Consider the following 19,527-nt stretch of genomic DNA (forward strand, 5'->3'; position numbering starts at 1 on the left):
AAGCTGTGAGAAATACTTACATCACTTATTAATTTGGAAGCTTCAGTAGCTTTAAGAATATCTGGACGATCTGCCACGGAAGAGTAAGCCAATTGGGATTTCGCCTCTTTCTTGTATTGAATCTGAAAGATGAAGATTATTTTTTCAGCACTGCCAGAATACTGCTGCTTGACAAGTCATTTCCACACAAACTGCTCATTACCTATATTCCAAAATGTTTGCTTTGTGTGCATACAGAGAAAAAATAATAATCAGTCACTTAGGGTTATGAAACAGTTTCTTCCCAGCTGGTATAGAAACATAGAAAATAGGTGCAGGAGTAGGGCATTCGGCCCTTCGAGCCTGCACCATCATTCAATATGATCATGGCTGATCATCCAACTCAGTATCCTGTACCTGCCTTCTCTCCATACCCCCTGATCCCTTTAGCCACAAGGGCCACATCTAACTCCCTCTTAAATATAGCCAATGAACTGGCCTCAACTACCTTCTGTGGCAGAGAATTCCAGAGATTCACCACTCTCTGTGTGACAAATGTATCAGGCAGCTGAACCATCCTACCACAACCAGAGAGTGGTCCTGAACTACTATCTACCTCATTGAAGCCCCTCTGTCTAACTTTGATCGGATTTTACCTTGCAATAAATGTTATTCATGTTATTCCTTTCATCATGCATCTGTACACTGTGAATGACTCAATGTAATCATGTGTTGCCTTTCGGCTGACTGGTTAGCACGCAACAAAAGCTTTTCACTGTGCCTTGGTACACGTGACAATAAATTAAACCAAGAGGAAAGTGAAAGAAATTAGAACTAGATAAAGAAATGGACACCAAGCTTGTCGAGAGGCACCAGATGGGGTGACTAAAGGTTTGATGGAATGGATTAGTTTTAACATCTGTGATTCTTCAAATATTGAAATCAAATATTAGTTTAAAATCTGACCAGTTCCTGCTTATTTTCTGACTCTGAAGATTGCACAATTGGCCTGGATTTCCTGTGGGAAATGTCACTGGTGAATTAATGTCTCACCCATCTGCGGCTCAGCAAATGTTAAGAACTGGCTCTTATTAAATCATGCTGGTTACAAACCTCCTTATGCTGGGAAAAAGGCTGCTGAATGATTGTATCATTCACAAAGAACCCATCGATATAAGATAACTTCATCCAAAACATTGATCTCAGAGTCCTTGGCTTGTGAAATTGGACCTCTTATTTCCAACCGCAACTATAACTACTTTTCATTCAGGAGCGAGATTAAGAATACAGGGCAGTGAAAATGAGGAAATCAAATGTATTTGAATGCTTACATTGCTTTGGGCCTTGGCTACGTTCATCGCATGTTTCACTTCAGGAGGTTCAAACATAATGGAGTAGGATGACTTGCCTTTATCTTTCTCAAACTTCTCCTTGTACAGTTTCTGTGGTCAAAAAAATCAGTATCAACATTCAAATGATGCTTAAGATAGACACAAAAAGCTGGAGTAACTCAACGGGACAGGCGGCATCTCTGGAGAGCAGGAATGGGTGATGTTTCGCGTCAAGACCCTTCTTTTGAATTATTTATCATTGCTATTTTATTCAAAACTCCAAGTGAAATGGAAGACCATTAAAGATGCTGAGGTAATGCAACACTTATGTATAGTATTGAACACATTGGCATGCAGATGAGCTGCACCCTGACCTAGTCCAATTTTAGCCCACATATAAAACCTCAATTTTATTTCAGTAGCACCAAGTTGAAATGCAGATAATCCTGCATCTGACCACCAAGTCAAGTTTATTCGTCACATACACATACGAGATGTGCAGTGAAATGAAAAGTGGCAATGCTCGCGGACTTTGTGCAAAAAGACAAACAAACAAACAACCAAACAAAATGGAACAAAAATCACATATTCTTTTACATATTAAATATTGTGGGCGGAAGGAAAAAGGGAAAAAACAGCAATTTTAAAAAAAGCAGTAGAGTGGTACAGTAAAGTTAGTCCCTGGTGAGATAGGAGTTTACAGTTCTAATGGCCACTGGGCAATTATTTCTTAGACATCCTGGCAAACTGGAAAGCAGCCACCATTGCCACCTCAGATTTCACATTCCAAAAGTGGAATCTCTGACCACATAGCCACCAGCCTAAAATAAACAGTCTGGAAGGTGGTCAGGTTCCTGACTGGAGAGGAGGAGTGGACGGATTCAATTATACATTTTCAGCTTGTCAACACCATATGACAAAAAGTCACATCATCGGAACTGCCCAGTTGACACCACAATACAGTGTGGATAGTGTTGAAGAAGTATCTCCTTGTAGGGGCCCTTTCAACTATTACTCATCAATGTCATAAGACTCTGAACTCTATGGGACACACATTGGGAAACGACACCAAATTCTGCAGGATGGGCAGTAATGTGATGAAAAGGCCCTGTGACCTGCCTGAAGCCTACTGATCTTGCAGCAGAAGGAACTTCCCACACATCAGTGCTGTGAACGTGTACTGAATATTCCAAGCTATCTGCTGTGGGATGTACTCAGGTGAGTTGTGATCTATACAAAGGACATGTGGACAACATCACCAGCAACTTGTCCTAGATAATCAAAGCAATGGCCAGGAAAGCACACTAACGCATCTACTTCCTTAGACGGCTTAGGACATTCGGCATGTCCCCAACAACTCTCAGCGAAGTCACTGGGATTTTCATCTCAGATGCGAGACACAGAAAGTAACATGCTAAGATCATGTAACATGACCACAAATTACTGATGGCTAAATCTTCGCACTTGCTCAGCACTCACCCCACTGAGTAACTTGGACACCTCTTTTACATGTGATGTTCCACGAGTCTCAGGTAGCTTCATGTAAGCAGCATTAGGGAGGTTCTTCTTAACAGCCTCTTTGTATTTTTTCTAAAGTGGAAGAAGAAATGATTAAGTAAGGAATGTTTGAAGCAAAGGTATTGCAAAAATGCTTGCAACCTCTTTGAAAATGAGAGAATGATTTAAATGGCTTCAACAGATGCCAACAGTTCAACCTATTAACAGTCTAAAAATGGGAATAGGTGTCCACTTTATCAGAATTTAACAATTCTAGCTCTCTGAGAGGAAGATATATGAATAGCACTTGAACTTATGACAGTCAGAATCAATAATAAACCTAAACCTGTGGTGATATAACTGCACAACTGAAAATTCAGCGATGAACATAATGTGCTGGAGTAATTCAGCAGGTCGGGCGGCATCTCTGGAGATAAAGGATGGGTGAAGTTTCGGATTGGGAAGGGTGGAGCCCCCAATGGCCCATTGTTGGCTTGGGATGAGAGGATAATGAAGGGATACAAGGATATGAATAATGGAACTAGTAGGGTGACTATGGTGTGGTGGGGAGGGGGGGTGGGGGGATGGAATGCAGGGGTTACTTGAAATGCAGGGGTCACAGAATTCAGTGATATGGGTTCATGCAGCAGGGTAGTATATTGTGCATAAGTCTTTTTTTTTAAAACAGTATATTTTTCACGACAGCATTAGCAAAGTAGGTCTGTTGACAAATTAAAAACACACATGGCCTCGTCAGGGGTTATGAAAACATGATATGAAGCTACCACATTACCTCGGACATTAGGGCAACAATGGATTTAGCGTGGAGCATCTGTGGTGTGTCTGGAACTGGTTGGTAGATGCCTCTTTCCTTCTCATGTTTATGTCTGTATTTCACCTGAGAATGGCAGCAAACAGTTAATGTATTGTAATTAAAAATGCACTTACACAATTACAGAATCGTTCTGCAAAGAAGGACGCCCAGTATGGAATGACGCCGTTCCCCTGTCTATCCCATGCAGCCCTCAAATCTTTCCTTTGCTCTGGCAACCTGGGTGATAATGGGCTAAGAACTCATGAATGTTCTGTTACCATGCTCTGTTACCATGACTGAAATCAAGGGCTCTTTCTTTTGGTACCACATATTGACGTAAAGAATTCATAAAATTGATGGCTTATCTTTTTTAACACTTGCAATAATAACACTTATCAGCAGCTACTACAAAAAAAAACATTTGGAGAGGTCCATGGGTAGGTTAGGTTTAGAGGGATATGGGCCAAATGCAGACAGGTGGGACTAAGGTAGTTGGGGGCATGTTGGCCAGCATGAGTATGTTGGGCCAAAGGGTCTGGTTCCATGCTGTGTGACTCTATCTTGCCAAAAATGTATTCTACTTGGAAGGTGTAAAGTAAATTACTTTGAACATAGAACAGTTAGGCACAGAAACAGACCCTTCGGTCCACACTATCTGTGCTGAACATGACACCAAGTTGAAACTAATCTCCTCTGTCTGCATATGATCCATATCCCTCCATTCCCTGCAACGCTGTCAAGGCTACGGACCTCCGGGGTCAGGTCAAGAACCCTGCACGTACAACAACTGAGACTTGAATATGGCACCAAATCTGGTAACTGTATACTATCTCAGTATACTACTGCTATACACTTATACTGTATATGAGATGCCTACATGAGATTTATCTAAGTGCTAATGTATAATGATGCCTGTACTAAACTGTATACAAAAATGAATTTCTCCCTACCTTGGGTACATGTGACAAATAGAGAACCGTTGTAATCATTGCAACCGTGAAAGACCATGCATGTCAAAATATGCAAATCAACACTTACTCCACTGGCCAAATCTGTATTCTCTACAGCTAATATCATGTTCTTGTCCCCGAGTATTGGCACAGAGATTTTGCAACCCTTCAGATTTTCTCTGTCATATTTGTAGTCCACCTATCGCAAACAATAAACGGTTTGAATTAGCAAATAGACATTGACAGCAGTGATACTATTGTACATTATTATAGTCATTACTTCAGCTAAGGCACATGTTGTCACATCTTTGAGCCTCTGAAAAGTTTGATCTAAATTTCTTGTGATAGATTCTTATAGATTTCTTACATCAGTTGTTTTCCCACTGGGAAGAACTCAAATGTTTAAAATGGGCAGCCAGTCATAAATCTTTGGTATTGTGCACTGCTGTTTTTATTTTGACATGCCTATGATAAATTCGCCTGCAGCCACATTTTATTATTGCAAGATGATGGGAACAAACAAAATTATTGGTTTAAGGATTTTTTTTTTTTAAATTGTGTTCAATCTCTTCCATGGTCCTGCATTTCCAGCTGAATCAGGAGACAAACTCACCAGGAAAGAAATATGTGAGTTTTTGAAAAGACGTGCATATGCATCGTCTGTTAATGTGCGCAAAGCACCATGCGGAGTTGTTCAATCTTCCACATACCTCGCTCTGCTGCTGTGAAGCCTTGTATGCCTGTATAAAGTCCGGTCTGTCTATAGTCCATATCCATTTCGCCTTGGTAGCCTCATATTTCTTCTTATAATCAAGCTGCAGATCAAACCGGCAAATAAGTGGATATCCAAGCACATGATACAATAAAAACTGCTGCTCAGCTCAGGCAAGCTTCCATATTCCCTACTGTCGACCACACCTTTCCAACACCTGCACCCTCGCTAACAATGACCCTAACCCTGACTGCTGATCAATGCTCTCCATTCCCCAACATTACTAGCTGATCCTTTATCTAACATCTCTCCTGACCCATTTACCTCTCACCCAACCATGGATCCTCCCCTACCCCTTATAATTTCATTATGTGCTCCAATCTGGCACCCAATGAAATCCAGATACTTGTTCCGGTTCACTGGCAATAAATTTGACTCTCCACCACTGGTCTGTAATTTATATAGTATTGAATGTTTATATATATCTTTGAATATTTGATTGTTTTGTTTCTAAATGTCTACATGGTCATCAGGAAGGCTATTGTCAACATGGTGGTCCAAAATGTTAGAGCCCATGGAATCAAGGTAAGTTGATCTAGGGTTGGCTTGGTAATAGGTAGAGGGTGATGACTGAGGCTTGCTTATGGTAAGGAAACCTGTAACCATGGTGTAACACAGGAGTTGAAGTGGAGACTCTTAATGTTTGTCATATCGATAAACAATCTAGATGTGAAAGTAGGGGTATGATTAGTAAGTATGCAGATGATATGCAATTTAGCGTTATTGTTGATAGTTAGAAGGATAGTACAAGATAGACAACAATCTTGATCGGCTGGTGAATGGGATGGAGCAAAGCAGATAGAATTTATTTCTGATAAGTGCAAGGAAGGTCTAATATGGATAGAACATACTTATAGGTATGTTCTATAGGATATGATAAATAGTGAATAGTAGGGGGCCCTAGGAAATAGTGAGAAGCCTACAGATCCCACAACATTTCTGCACAGATAATGGTGATAATGAAGGCCCGGATACTGGCCTTCAGAAACAGTCAGGGTTGGGAACACCATGCCTGACTTAACTCTACACTACATGGATTCGCATCAGACCTTTGCCTAACATCCACCCCCAAAATATCATGTTTTGTGAGGTTTTTAGCCCAGACAACGCAACATTGATATTGATTTCTTGCCAAGCACATACTGTAGCTTTGTTTAAGTACTCTAAAAATCCAATCTTTTTTCTCTCCATAAGCAAAGGATGTCCAGAAAACATAAGCATCTTTGCAGTCTCTGCTGATGTAAAGGCAATTATGGTTTTATTCGAGGCATGTGCCACATTGATATTGTTTATTATACTTATAATGACTGGGAATGAGTCCCAATTCAGCCCATTGGGTTCATTTGGACCTAGAAGAGAAATTGTATTGATCTGATTTCCCCTCTTGTTTCCCTGCCGCCATGCAACTTATTATTTTTCACACTTCTTCCTCGGTTCCTCAGTTTGGTCACTTACCCACACTGGTGGTAATTTATACTGACTGATTCACTTACCAATACATCTTTGTGATGTGGGAAGCAACAGCAGAACTCAGCAAGAATCTAAGGGGTCATGCAAACCCCAGTGAGACAATATTTGAGCATCAAAGCCAGGCCCCTGCTGCTGTGAGGCAGCAGCACTAAGTCCTGCACTAAGTCCTGCTCTATCACGCTACCTCTGTTTCACCCTGTGATGCTACACTGACTTTATTTCAAAACGCATCTTTGGCTAGAAAGAGCTTTCAGATGTTTAGGATTGTGGAAGACTCAATATAAACAGAAATCTTTTTTCTTCTAAGTCAGAAAATGTTAATGACACCTACATTAGTCGTGTTCTTGTATGCACTCTTGGCAGCTTTAATCTCAAAGGCATCAGCACCAACGTTGATTTGAGATTTGTTCTTTTCATATAGTTCTCTGTATTTCATCTGTGCACAAAGAAAAATATGTAAAATTATGTTAATCGCAAGAATTCTAATGTCATGTTTTGAAGAGGCCTTTTGCTTAGTTTAGAGATATAGAATGGAAACAGGCCCTTCGGCCCACGGAGTCCACGGCAACCATTGATCACCTGGTCACACTAGCTCTGTGTTATCCCTCTTACATATCTGCCTTTTACACTTTATGGGTGCAATTTCTTGTTTTTGATTGTTAAGGGTTCGGACACGCTAGAGGCAGGAAACATGTTCCCGATGTTGGGGGAGTCCAGAACCAGGGGGCACAGTTTAAGAATAAGGAGTAAGCCATTTAAAACGGAGATGAGGAAACACTTTTTCTCACAGAGAGTGGTGAATCTGTGGAATTGTCTGCATCAGAGGGCGGTGGAGGCGGGTTCTCTGGATGCTTTCCAGAGAGAGCTAGATAGGGCTCTTAAAAATAGCGGAGTCAAGGGATATGGGGAGAAGGCAGGAACGGGGTACTGATTGGGGATGATCAGCCATGATCACATTGAATGGCGGTGCTGGCTCGAAGGGCCAAATGGCCTACTCCTATTGCCTATTGTTTTACAGAGGCAAATTAATCTACAAACCCACACGTCTGTGGGATATGGGAGAAAACCTGGAACCCACCTGGTCACAGGGTGCTTGTATAAACTCCACACAGACAGCACCTGAGGACAGGATTGAACCACAGTCTCTGTGGCTGTGAAACAGCAGCTTTAGCAGCACCACCACTCCATGCCACTGTGTTTACCAAGGATTCACCTCAAGTAGATAGCTGGCAAACAAGCAAACATTGGCGCTTGCTGTAATCCACATGTACATTCCTACAAAGGCTGACCTTTCAATTATTCGCTACAAACAGGTCTTGAATTTTTCAATTTAATAAAAAATAACTCCTAATAAAATACCTCTGAAAGCCGAGCTAGAAAATGATATTTTGTTACCAATAAAATACAATATCGGCAATAAATGTCAACCAACATCATTCATTCTGCTTGAGAAAGAACTGCAGATGCTGGTAAAATCAAAGGAAGACACAAAATGCTGGAGAAACTCAGCGGGTGAGGCAGCATCTATGGAGAGAAGGAATTGGTGATGTTTTGGGTCAAGACCCTTTTTCATCCATTCTGCTTTGAGAATCTGTTTGTTATTTTCAAGATGCTGATATAGACCTCTGGCCAATCTCACTGGCTTTTGGGATGCCCAGTCAATTGTGCAAAGGAGGTAAAAAGTACTGCACTTTAAAGTACAAATGGAATTACGGCAAAAGGAAACATGGTTATATGAAAGAAAGTTGACAATTTTATTTAAAGAATGCTGAAGGTGAAACTCGATGTGTAGGAAGGAACTGCAGATGCTGGTTTACACTGAAGATAGACACAAAAAGCTGGAGTAACTCAGCGGGACATACAGCATCTCTGGAGAAAAGGAATCAGGTCTGAAGAAGAGTCTCGACCTGAAACGTCATCCATTCCTTCTCTCCAGAGATGCTTAAATATGGTGATACTTGCACTGAACTGTATACAAAAATGAATTTCAGTGTTCCTCGGTACATGTGACAGATTAACTACCGTACAATACCATGCCTGTCCCGCTGAGTTACTCCAGCATTTTGTGTCTATCTTCAAGGTAAAACCTGAACCAGACTGCAATTGTTAACATTAACAATTCTGATTTAGTTGCACTTTCTAAAACAATGAAAGTTGATGCCCCCTTTTATAGATTCTCCCAAAAAGTAACAGAAGTTGATAAATTATCGCTGCCAAAACAAGAGTGTAAATAATTCAAGAAAAGCTAGATAACAACAGAAGATTACGCTGATAAAGGTGAATGAAGTGATAGGGGGAGCATATGCTGGGATGGTCAATAAATGCTCATCCTGCAGTGAATGCACAAATGAAGAGAACGATATTCACTTTCCTCCCTATTATTCTGTATAGTATCTCTATGTGGGATACTGAATTTGATCTACTTGTATCCCAGTGAGAGCTACGCACTGGGAGTACCCTGGCGGTCTGAGCCAAGACCACCAGCAGGCCCGCTGCGGACTGAGAACTTGCTCACCGAGGACGGAAGTAGGCCCGGCTCGCCCAATGCAGACTCCTAATTCGACCCCTAGGCACCAGCGTCGACAGGATCGGCGAACAAATGGCTAGAGCGAGGGGGAGCAGCCAAGAGCGAGGGGAAGCATCGAGAGCAAGGTGGACCGTTGTGCGCAAGGTGGACCATCGAGAGCAAGGAGGGCCACAAACGCCACCAAGAGTGAAAATGAAGAGGGGACCCAATGGCAGGCAGAAGATAGGACTGTTCTGTGAATTTTTGTAACTAGTTAACACCAGAAACGTGGAGACTCTTGTGTACTGCCTAGGTGAGGTCTGTTGAATAATTTTACTGGGTTGTATGCAAAACAAGGCAATTCACTGTACCAGGTACATGTGACAATAAAGTGTCATGAAAACATTGAATCATTGCAGAAGTCTTTAACTAGCTAAGCAGCATTAACAGGCATTTCTTGAAAAATAACTTCCATATTCGGGATAGCTTGTTGAAGTAAAAATCTAATTTAATTTACTGTATAGGGTATAGTGTAATGGGCTGACCTATCACAGAAAATCATTCTGAATTTTCATCACTTCATACAGCAAAATATATTTGGCTAAATCCTCCTGGAAAACTAACACCGTGTTCACAATAGACACCATTACCGATCAACAAATCGGATAGCTGTAGCGGCGCCTGCTGGCGTACGCAGAAATCGAACCCGGGGTTTGGAAGCTGCGGTCACGTGACTCGGGAGGGGCCGCTTGTTTCACGCGGTTTTTACTTGCATGCATCAGTTCAGCGCTGACCACCGTTGTGGGCAGACGTGTTTGAAGACCCTGTATTCTGGAAATCGAACTTTTGAATAAAGATCTGTTGGAAACCCCAGTGTCGTTCTTCAGAACGCCAAACAGCGCTGTTAGCAGATTAAGTGATATGCCACGAGTTTAAAAAGTCTGGTAGATTTATGCTGCCTTTACTTCCACGAAAATAAAACCTTCTTTTAATTTCCTCATTGTGCCTGTGAAATTGCAAGATTTGCATCTTAATTGCCCATTAAACTCATCACAGAAAGTTAGGGATAAAAATGTATAAGCTGTATATGTGAATTCAATGTTATGATTAATTTTAATGAACACCAGCTGAACACTCCCGCTGATTGTCTGTGAAGTCTCTTTCTTGCAAAGAGCCATTTCTTGTTCAGAGATTCAACATTTTATATGTAATTCCTGAAAACTCGCTGATCAGGGTCATGGATACCTTGTGGCTCGAAGCAGCAAATTAAGATGCAAAAGACTTTTGAGTCCCATTCTAGCCAGGCTTATAACCATATAACCATATAACAATTACAGCACGGAAACAGGCCATCTCGGCCCTACAAGTCCGTGCCGAACACTTATTTTCCCCTAGTCCCATCCTCCATTCCTTCCCATCCATATACCTATCCAATTTATTTTTAAATGATAAAATCGAACCTGCCTCCACCACTTCCACTGGAAGCTCATTCCACACAGGCTTGGATCATTATTTACTGACTCTGCAAGAAAGATTTGCAATGAGCTAACGAGCGTTGTAAAAGGAGGTGATCAGAGTGCACCATATTATTTAATTAATGTTCTGTGGTGAGTTTATTGGACAATTAAGGTGCAAACCCAGTCATTTCTCAATAATAATTGGAAGATTAAGGAGATTGTATTTGAGGAGAGCTAACGTCAGAGCTGCATAAATCTACATCTCACAGGGTATCATTTAATCTGCAGGCACAAAATAAATACAACCAGTGACTAAGTGTGGCAGATACTTACAACGCTGCTTCTGTCCTTCACTTTCTGCATGTGTAGCAGCATTGGTGTATCATGGATAGATGTATACCCCTTGGATTTATTCTGGTTGTGCTCCAGTTTATATTTTATCTGTAAATGCAAAAATAAATGGTGAGTTTTAAAATAAAATTATTGTGAGTATGCAACTTCTTTATCTGAATTGCAGTAAGCCTTACTATAATTCAGTGGTTAGACCTCCTCCTTTGTTCTAGCCTGTCGAAATTCAGTGAGGTATTATCAATATTTTTCCCGTTGTGGAAAATAATACATTCATTTAATTGTGAATATCCAAAGTGTTTTTCCCTCTAATTACCAGTAATTTGCAGATTTAAAAAACAAATTATAATCATGCAAAACAGACATTGTTGAAAATATAATTTCATTGGTAATAAAGATGAAAAATATCTATTTATTATTAGTGATAAAATGGTTTGGCCCCACAATATTAACTGTTACTTTAATAACAAGAATGACTTCTGCCAACTGCAGAAGAAGCGATGATAATATTGTAAATAGAGACAGTGCCAAGGGTTGGCAGTGCTGAATTACTATCTAGCTCATCGGTGACCCTCGGATTATCCTTGATCGGACTTTGCTGGCTTTACCTTGCACTAAAACGTGTTCCCTTATCATGTATCTATAAATGGGTCGATTATAATCATATATCGTCTTTCTGCCGACTGGATAGCGTGCAACAAAAGTTTTTCATTGTACCTCGGTACACCTAACAATAAACTAAACGAAACTAACTGCAGATATTAACAACACTACTTTGCCTCTGCAATTAAATAACAGCAATCTATAACCCTGTAAGTAGAATTCTTGCAGCTGGAAAGCTATTTTCTGCTTCTCGTTTTCTGTCTTTATTTAAGTAATTATTATTTAAGCATGAAAGAGCCATATTTATTGCATTCAAAACAACTCACATCACTGATGATATTTGTCACTTTCTTCGTTCGGATGTTGCTGGGAGTGTCCAAAATGGATGTGTGTTTGTCTTTCGTCTTTTCATATTCCTTCTTATAGTTCCACTGCATGGATGGGAGCACAGAGTTAATGTAGAAATACAATGACCTCAAAGCCAATGGACCAGATTTTGGTGGAAAATGCATCAGTTTATTAACGAGGAATGAGGCAAGAAAGTTGTGGTATGGATGTGATAATCTATTGATAATGAAGTAGCCTGACTCACTCTGTTCCTTTCTTGGCTACATGAAGAAAGCATCTTGTTCTTAACCTCCCACGGATTTTTGTGACAATTGCTGCATGAATTCTCTCTAAAACTCAGCACAGAAAATTTAGGACGCTAATTGTTAATCATTACCAATTGATTTTTCTTTCACGGAAGCTATGAATTACAGTGTTTTATTATTTCATATTGTGAATTATTTAAACAAAATGTAATGTCACTTCTTACTCTTATTTGTCTTACTTTCTTGTGTCCCTCTCTAATCTTTTATTTGTACTTTCTCTTTTGTGCTTAGTTTGACACTGAACATATTATGTTTTTATCTATCATTGCCTTTTTTCTTTCTCAATTCTAATATCACATTAAGGATATTCTGTCCCGTGACCTGCTAGCTGCTAGATCCCTTTGCATTGCAAAAGTCATTATTAGCTTGGACTTTCTACAACACTGGAGAACATTTTGTTTTAAACCTAAACATACGGCAGAATATATAATTAACTAGTTATGCCAAGATGCCATAACACGACAAAATCTGATCCATTGATAAAAGGTTGAAGGGAATTGGAAATAATTTAAAAACACACGCAGACAATATTTTAAAAGAATTGTTGGTTCATTACCATGGTCAGAGTCATAGAATGATAGAGTGATACAGTGTGGAAACAGGCCCTACGTCCCAACCTGCCCTCACCGGCCAAAATGTCGCAGATACACTAGTCCCACCTGCCTGCATTTGATCCATATCCCTCTAAACCCATCCCATCTATGTAAACTAAGAGGAGTTAAAAGATATCAAGATAATTTGAAAAGTGCTTTGATTATTAGGGAAGTCTTTTAAAATTATTTCAGTTGTATAACTGAAAATTACAGTTGCTTATTTAAAATATTTTTCCAACAAAAGATTTCTTAACTAATTAAACTAGTGTTAAATTATTAATCAAAAGTAACTAACTAAAACATCAATGTATCAGTTTGAGACCAACCAATGATCAAGAGCAAGCAAGCTAATGGAAAACACTAGGCAGCTTTACCTGGCTCCCTGAGACAGTGTTGTACATGGCGGTCAGCATGTCGGGACGCATAAGTTCATTGCATCCTTGTCTCAGATTCAGCAAGGCATTGGACTTGTATGTTTTCTGTCAAAAAGATGCGTATGCAATCAAATGATGATGTTATGTTAAATAATGCAAATGAAACTACCTAGAAATCTGTCATTCCTTCATTGTGACAAGGTTCCCACAGGCTACTAAATGCCCACCAAATATGCAGGGACAGCAACCAAATGCAAGAAGTACCTGCTGCTTAGTCAGCCTGAACATTTTACTAGAAGGTTTCTGAGATCATCTTGGACTCAGGCACAATGAGGGGCGATGACACTGGAATGTACAATGATTTTAGTTTGGCGATACAGCGTGGAAACGGGACCTTCAGCCCACTGAGTCCACACCGACCATTGATCACCCGTACACCAGTTCTATTTCCTACACACTAAGGGCAATTTACAGAAGCCAATTAACTTGCATGTCTTTGGAGTGTGGGAGGAAACCAGAGCACTCAGAGAAAACCCACGCAGTCACAGGGAGAATGTACACACTCCGCACAGACAGTACACGTTGTCGGGATCGAACTCGGGTCTCTGGCACTGTAAGGAAGCAACTCTTCTGCTGCACCACTGTGTTGCCCAAAGGCAATTTGAAAGGGTTTATCAGGGGGGATGCTGATTTAATAATACCCTATACCACAACTAGTAGCCACAGTCCTAAATAAACAGGGGTCAGTCAATCAGGATCAAATGAGGGAAAATGAGTGAATTTTGGGAATTCTCTATCCCAGGGGCTGCAGAGGTCGCTGAGAGTATTCAAGAAACAACTGAATATTTTTCAGATATTAAGCGAATCAAGAGACATGATGATGCAGCTTTAAAGGACTTTGGTTTGGGTGTATTGTGTGCCTTTCCGGTTACCCCATTATAGGAAGGATATGGAGACGTTGGAGATGTTGCAGTAGAGGTTTACCAGAATGTTGCCTGGATCAGAAGGTATTATCTTTATGGAGAGGTTGGACAAAAGAGGATTGATTTCTCTGGAAATTCGGGACATGTAAGGAGATCTGACAGAAGTTTAATAATATAATAATAATAATAATAATAATAATAATAATAATAATAATAATAATATATTTTATTGTCATTGCACATCAGTGCAACGAGATTTAGTTTGCAGCTTCCAACCGATGTAAAAGAAAAATAAAATAAATAAATAAGCTGTGCGACGTGACCATCCGAGGGAGACAGTCCAGAGGGGATGGGGGGCACTCAGCACGGCCGGTTCAGAGCCGCTATAGCTCTGGGAATAAAGCTGTTTCTGAGTCTGGAGGTTCGGGCGTAGAAGGCACTGTAACGTCTGCCGGAGGGAAGTAGTTCGAACAGTCCGTTACAAGGGTGTGAGGAGTCTTTATGGATGCTGACGGCCTTCCTGAGGCACCGTGTGTGGTAGATGCCCTCCAAGGCTGGTAGCTGTGTCCCAATAATCCTCTGCGCTCTGTGGACGACGCGCTGAAGAGCTCTCCTCTCCACCTCCGTGCAGCTGAGATACCACACAGAGATGCCATACGTTAATATGCTCTCTGTGGTGCAGTGGTAGAAGGTTGTCCTAATACATGTATTATATATTTATAAGAGGCATAGATAGGATAGATTGTCGGCACCTTTTCCCCAAGGGGGAAATGTCAAAGACTAGAGGGCACAGTTTTAAGGTGAGAACAGCAAAATTAAAAGGAGATGTGTGGAGCATTTTTTTCTTACACAGAAAGTGGCGGGTGCCTGGAACGTGTTGCCAGGGACGGTGGTGGAGACAGGTACTGGAGAGGCATATCAGTGTCTTTTAGACAGACACATGGATATGCAGAAATGGAGGGATAACAATCATAATTTCAGCACTACAGTTTATTCATGGAAAGTCTTTCAAAAGTGTTCCACCAAAACTGAATGAACAGCTTCAAGGAAACGTGCAACTTTTCTAATGCGGTGAGAAAATGTCATTCTTTTTAACTAGAGATTTTACCTTAAAATAACCCCTGGCTTCCTCTGTGCAGCAGTTGACGAAAATCACAAAACAAAGAATCTAGTCAGTTAGGACATAAATATAACCCACAAAGACGAGAAAGGCTAATGGCATTTGCCGTTAATTATTTGAGGCAACTTAATTCAGAAGACAAAAATAAACTCGATGGCCTCAAAACTCAAATAATTCACATCAAAAAGTGGTGGTGTAATTTGAACAGCACTCTTTAGGCTTCAATGATTCAATCACTGAGGCCGCATGTGTTCCTTGGATCATACGTTAGTCATTGAAAACATCAATTAGCCTTCTGGACTCTGCACCCTCTCCCCAACTGCACAAACCTCATCCAGAATGGCCATTGCCTCCTTGGCCTGCCTCATGCGTGGACTGTCTGCAGTGTATTTGAAGTTGTTTCTCAGCTTTCCGACGGATTCCTGATATTTGTTCTGCAAGAAAAGATATTGTAAATTTGTAACCAGCCCTGTGAAATATGCAATGCAGCAGAACGATAAAACGAAAGGTTTGTTTTATACTTCATCATACGAATTGTAAATCAGTAAGTATTTTCTGCCTGGTATCAACAAAGCCTGTTTTCCTTTTTCAAGGATATCATGTTGATCACAAGGATATCACTTCGACCACAAGCAGTGATATTTGAAGTTCATCTAATTAAATCAACCTGTAGGTGATGCTTACATGTAAAGATTCACATGCCATTGCAGGTTCGACTGTTCAAATTGATAATTAAGCTGCTGCAATGCCTGTCCAACACGTGTGGAATATTGTATGTTTGAGCCCCAGTCTACGTTGGGTTTCCTAACCTCAAATAAATAGGTTTTGACAAGATGGGGGTAAATAGTTAAAGATACTACGCCTGCATGCCATCCGGTTACTCCAATTAGAATTATACTGTAGAGCACATGCAACCAGAAACAAGTCATCTAGTCCATGTTCAACACTAACATCCTTCAATTCCTCACGTCTAAAACTTTGCCTTAACCTTATCTAACAATATCTCTCACACCCACACCCTCTACTACCAGAAAGGAAGAGGACAGCAGAGTAATGTGAACACCACCAAGTCACCTACAGATTGATTTGGAAACTTACCACTGTTCCTTTGATTATCACTGGCTCCAAATCTTGGAACTCACCAGTGCAACTGCACTGCAAGGGCAAATTCACCAACAAAGTTACTGTAGTTTAAGGAGGTGGTTCACCACCACATTCTCAGAGGGAATTAAATATTTGGTAAAGACCTGTTTAGGGCCAACTACTAAATAGACAACCAACAATTGTTCTACAAATGCTCCCCGAAAGTGGCGTCACGAGTAGATAGGGTGGTAAAGAAGGCTTTTAGTATACTGGCCTTCATCAGTCAGGGCTTGGGACGTTATGTTACAGTGGTACAAGTTCACAGGTTATAGGAGTAGAATTAGGCCATTCGGCCCATCGAGTCTACTCCGCCACTCAATCATGGTGGATCACTGCCTCCTAATCCAATTTTCCTGCCTTCTCCCCACAACCCTCGACAGCTGTTCTAATCAAGAATTTGTCTATCTCTGCTTAAAAATATCCACTGACTTGGCCTCCACAGCCCTCTGTGGCAATGGGCTTCACAGATTAACTGCCCTCTGACTAAAGAAGTTAACACAAGATGATGTTGAGGTTGCATTAAGAGTATTGTGTTCAGTTTTGGTCAACCTGGAAGGGAGGTGAAAATTGGAAGGATATGGATGAAGTAAAATAGTTCACAGTAGAATGAACAAGAATATGAATTCCTGTCGGTTTTATCATAACAGCATCACATAACAACTTGTTCATGTAAATATATCAATATTAGGCAAGTGATATGCCCTACCTGGCTGTAGAGCACTTTGTTTGTTGCTGCCAGCATCATGTCAGGGGTGTCCCATGCATAGCACCCAATTCCTTTCAACCATTCCAAATCCTCCTTGTACTTAACCTGATAAGAAGTAACCATTATTACTAAGTGTGGCAGATCTTGCACATAAAATGACACCTTGAATACATATTTTATCAGTTTAAATACAGGTCAAACTGAAGAACAATAGGCATATTAGAATGAGCAAGACCAGAAAAGTCATCCAGGTTCACCTCTTTGCTCTGGGGGAGGGGGGGAGAGGGGGAGAGGGGGAGAGGGGGAGAGATGAATATTATACACTTTCAAATGTAAATTGGTAATAATTTCTTGGATGTAAAGTAAAACCCAACACCCCATGGGAAATCAACAGCCTCAGCAGAAAGATAGAGACAAGATATGGCATGCATTATACTTTATATCAAGCAAAAAGATAAGACTCCTTCAAGATTTAATGTTTTATGTGTCATTCCTAACTGTCACTGTGTGTCATGTCGTCACTTGCAGGCGGAGCACCAAGGCAAATACCTTGTATGTGAATACTTGGCCAATAAATGTATTCATTCAAGATTTATAGATATGAATCTCATAAGATGATTTTAAAGCCTATTTGAGTTATGGTGACAAATGTTATGTGGGAAATCAAACATAACAGAATAGCAATCTATCTACAGTCGTATTTGTCAAATGTAGTCATGTATGAATGTTGAATTCTGCTTCTGAAATGTAATTGCATTTATTTCATCATATTCACGCATCAAGAGAACAAATATCTCCCCAATCATCTCAAATGAAATATGAAATAATATTCCAAGCGCCAACCTTTGCTTTAAGTAAAGCACGGCAAGGTAGTCAATGTAAATATTGGTCTAACACAAAAATTTGAATACTTTAATTGGAAATTATTGCCACTTCAAGTAGTAATTTTCATATTATCCAAGAGTGCATCATTTAGGACTGATTAACTATCAGCTCTGGATGTTACCTAACATGTGAAACATGAGAGGACTCACATTGCTGATCGCATCAGTCACAATTCGGTGGTGGAAATGCTCGGGTAGATCAGCGATTGACCTCCACAGCCCGAGCTGTTGGATGTACTTCTCCCTGTATTTCACCTAGGATGAATGCAAGGAAAATATCATTAACCAGGGAAAAGCAAACCGTTAAGAAGCAACTTGCTCCGGGATAAGGAACAAAATCTGATGTTTCCAATCTGGTCTGGACTGAAGAAGGGTCTCGACCCGAAACGTTAACCATTCCTTCCCTCCAGAGATGCTGCCTGTTCCACTGAATTACTCCAGCATTTTCTGTCTATTTTCAGTGTAAACCAACGTTTGCAGTTCCTTCCTTCAAATTCACTCCAACAAACCTCACCAACAGCACTGACATTCTCAGAAGTGCTTGCTTTAATTTCATCTACTCTACTCCTCTCAATTTAATAATTCTACACCACATATTTGTTGGATGCAGTAATCAAACCTTAATATTACATTTAACTTTTTGTTTACACAGAGAGTGGCGAGTGCCTGGATTGCACTGCCATGATTGTGGCAGACATGATAGTGGCATTTAAGAGTCTTTTTGATAGGCTTTTTGATATGCAGGGAAAAGAGTGATAAGTAATGTGTGCAAATAGATAGAAACATAGAAAATAGGTGCAAGAGTAGGCCATTCGGCCCTTCGAGCCTGCACCGCCATTCAATATGATCATATCTGATCATATTGATAAGAGATGATCTTGGATTCAGGGAACAATAGGAACAATATCTTGAATTAATGTGGTATACTGCTCTATGTTCGATCTAAAGTAAAGATGTACAGTGCGTAATGTTTTGAAAGATCAGTAAATTGAGTATAACTCCCACCTGTAAATTTGCTGAGATTTTGACCAAATGTAGAAGGTGATCAAACTTTATGTTCCGGCATGCTTTTGATAAGCCAATAAGATTAACAAATAACTTTGCAGATCTCAGACTGCAGGGACTTGACGTGAATGTAGAGGAGAATTTTAAAAAATGGACTAATGTAGGATTAGCATAGCGGATGATGGTTGGTGCAGAATTAATGGGCTGAATGATTTGTGTCTCCGTCAATGATAGAGAAGATGACAATGATAACATTGTAAGGCCGACAGTTAGGTATGTTCTATGGAGTGCTTATACACAGAAACCACCTTAAAGAGCTTAACTGAAAAGCAGTAAAATATTAAATAGGCAAAGGGGCAAATGCCAAGCCACAGGAAGGAATGTCAAAGACTGGTTATT

General features: G+C 40.3%; 1 protein-coding gene across 50 annotated transcripts in view; it reads right to left on the reverse strand.

Moving 5' to 3' along the window:
• Positions 1-19,527, reverse strand: part of neb (nebulin) — a 224,129-nt gene that overhangs the window by 54,171 nt on the left and 150,431 nt on the right. For all 50 annotated transcript variants that reach the window (XM_033024768.1, XM_033024762.1, XM_033024753.1 and 47 more), the window contains 13 exons: positions 18,274-18,378; positions 17,240-17,344; positions 15,720-15,824; positions 13,348-13,452; positions 12,054-12,158; positions 11,110-11,217; positions 7,145-7,249; positions 5,282-5,386; positions 4,660-4,770; positions 3,601-3,705; positions 2,790-2,900; positions 1,311-1,421; positions 21-122 (listed from right to left, as the gene is read on the reverse strand). In XM_033024768.1, the coding sequence (XP_032880659.1) occupies positions 21-122; positions 1,311-1,421; positions 2,790-2,900; positions 3,601-3,705; positions 4,660-4,770; positions 5,282-5,386; positions 7,145-7,249; positions 11,110-11,217; positions 12,054-12,158; positions 13,348-13,452; positions 15,720-15,824; positions 17,240-17,344; positions 18,274-18,378 (1,383 nt within the window). The remainder of the gene's footprint in view (positions 1-20; positions 123-1,310; positions 1,422-2,789; positions 2,901-3,600; positions 3,706-4,659; positions 4,771-5,281; positions 5,387-7,144; positions 7,250-11,109; positions 11,218-12,053; positions 12,159-13,347; positions 13,453-15,719; positions 15,825-17,239; positions 17,345-18,273; positions 18,379-19,527) is intronic.

The sequence above is a fragment of the Amblyraja radiata genome, chromosome 7 (assembly GCF_010909765.2).
Source record: "Amblyraja radiata isolate CabotCenter1 chromosome 7, sAmbRad1.1.pri, whole genome shotgun sequence".
NCBI classification, from domain to species: Eukaryota; Metazoa; Chordata; class Chondrichthyes; order Rajiformes; family Rajidae; genus Amblyraja; species Amblyraja radiata.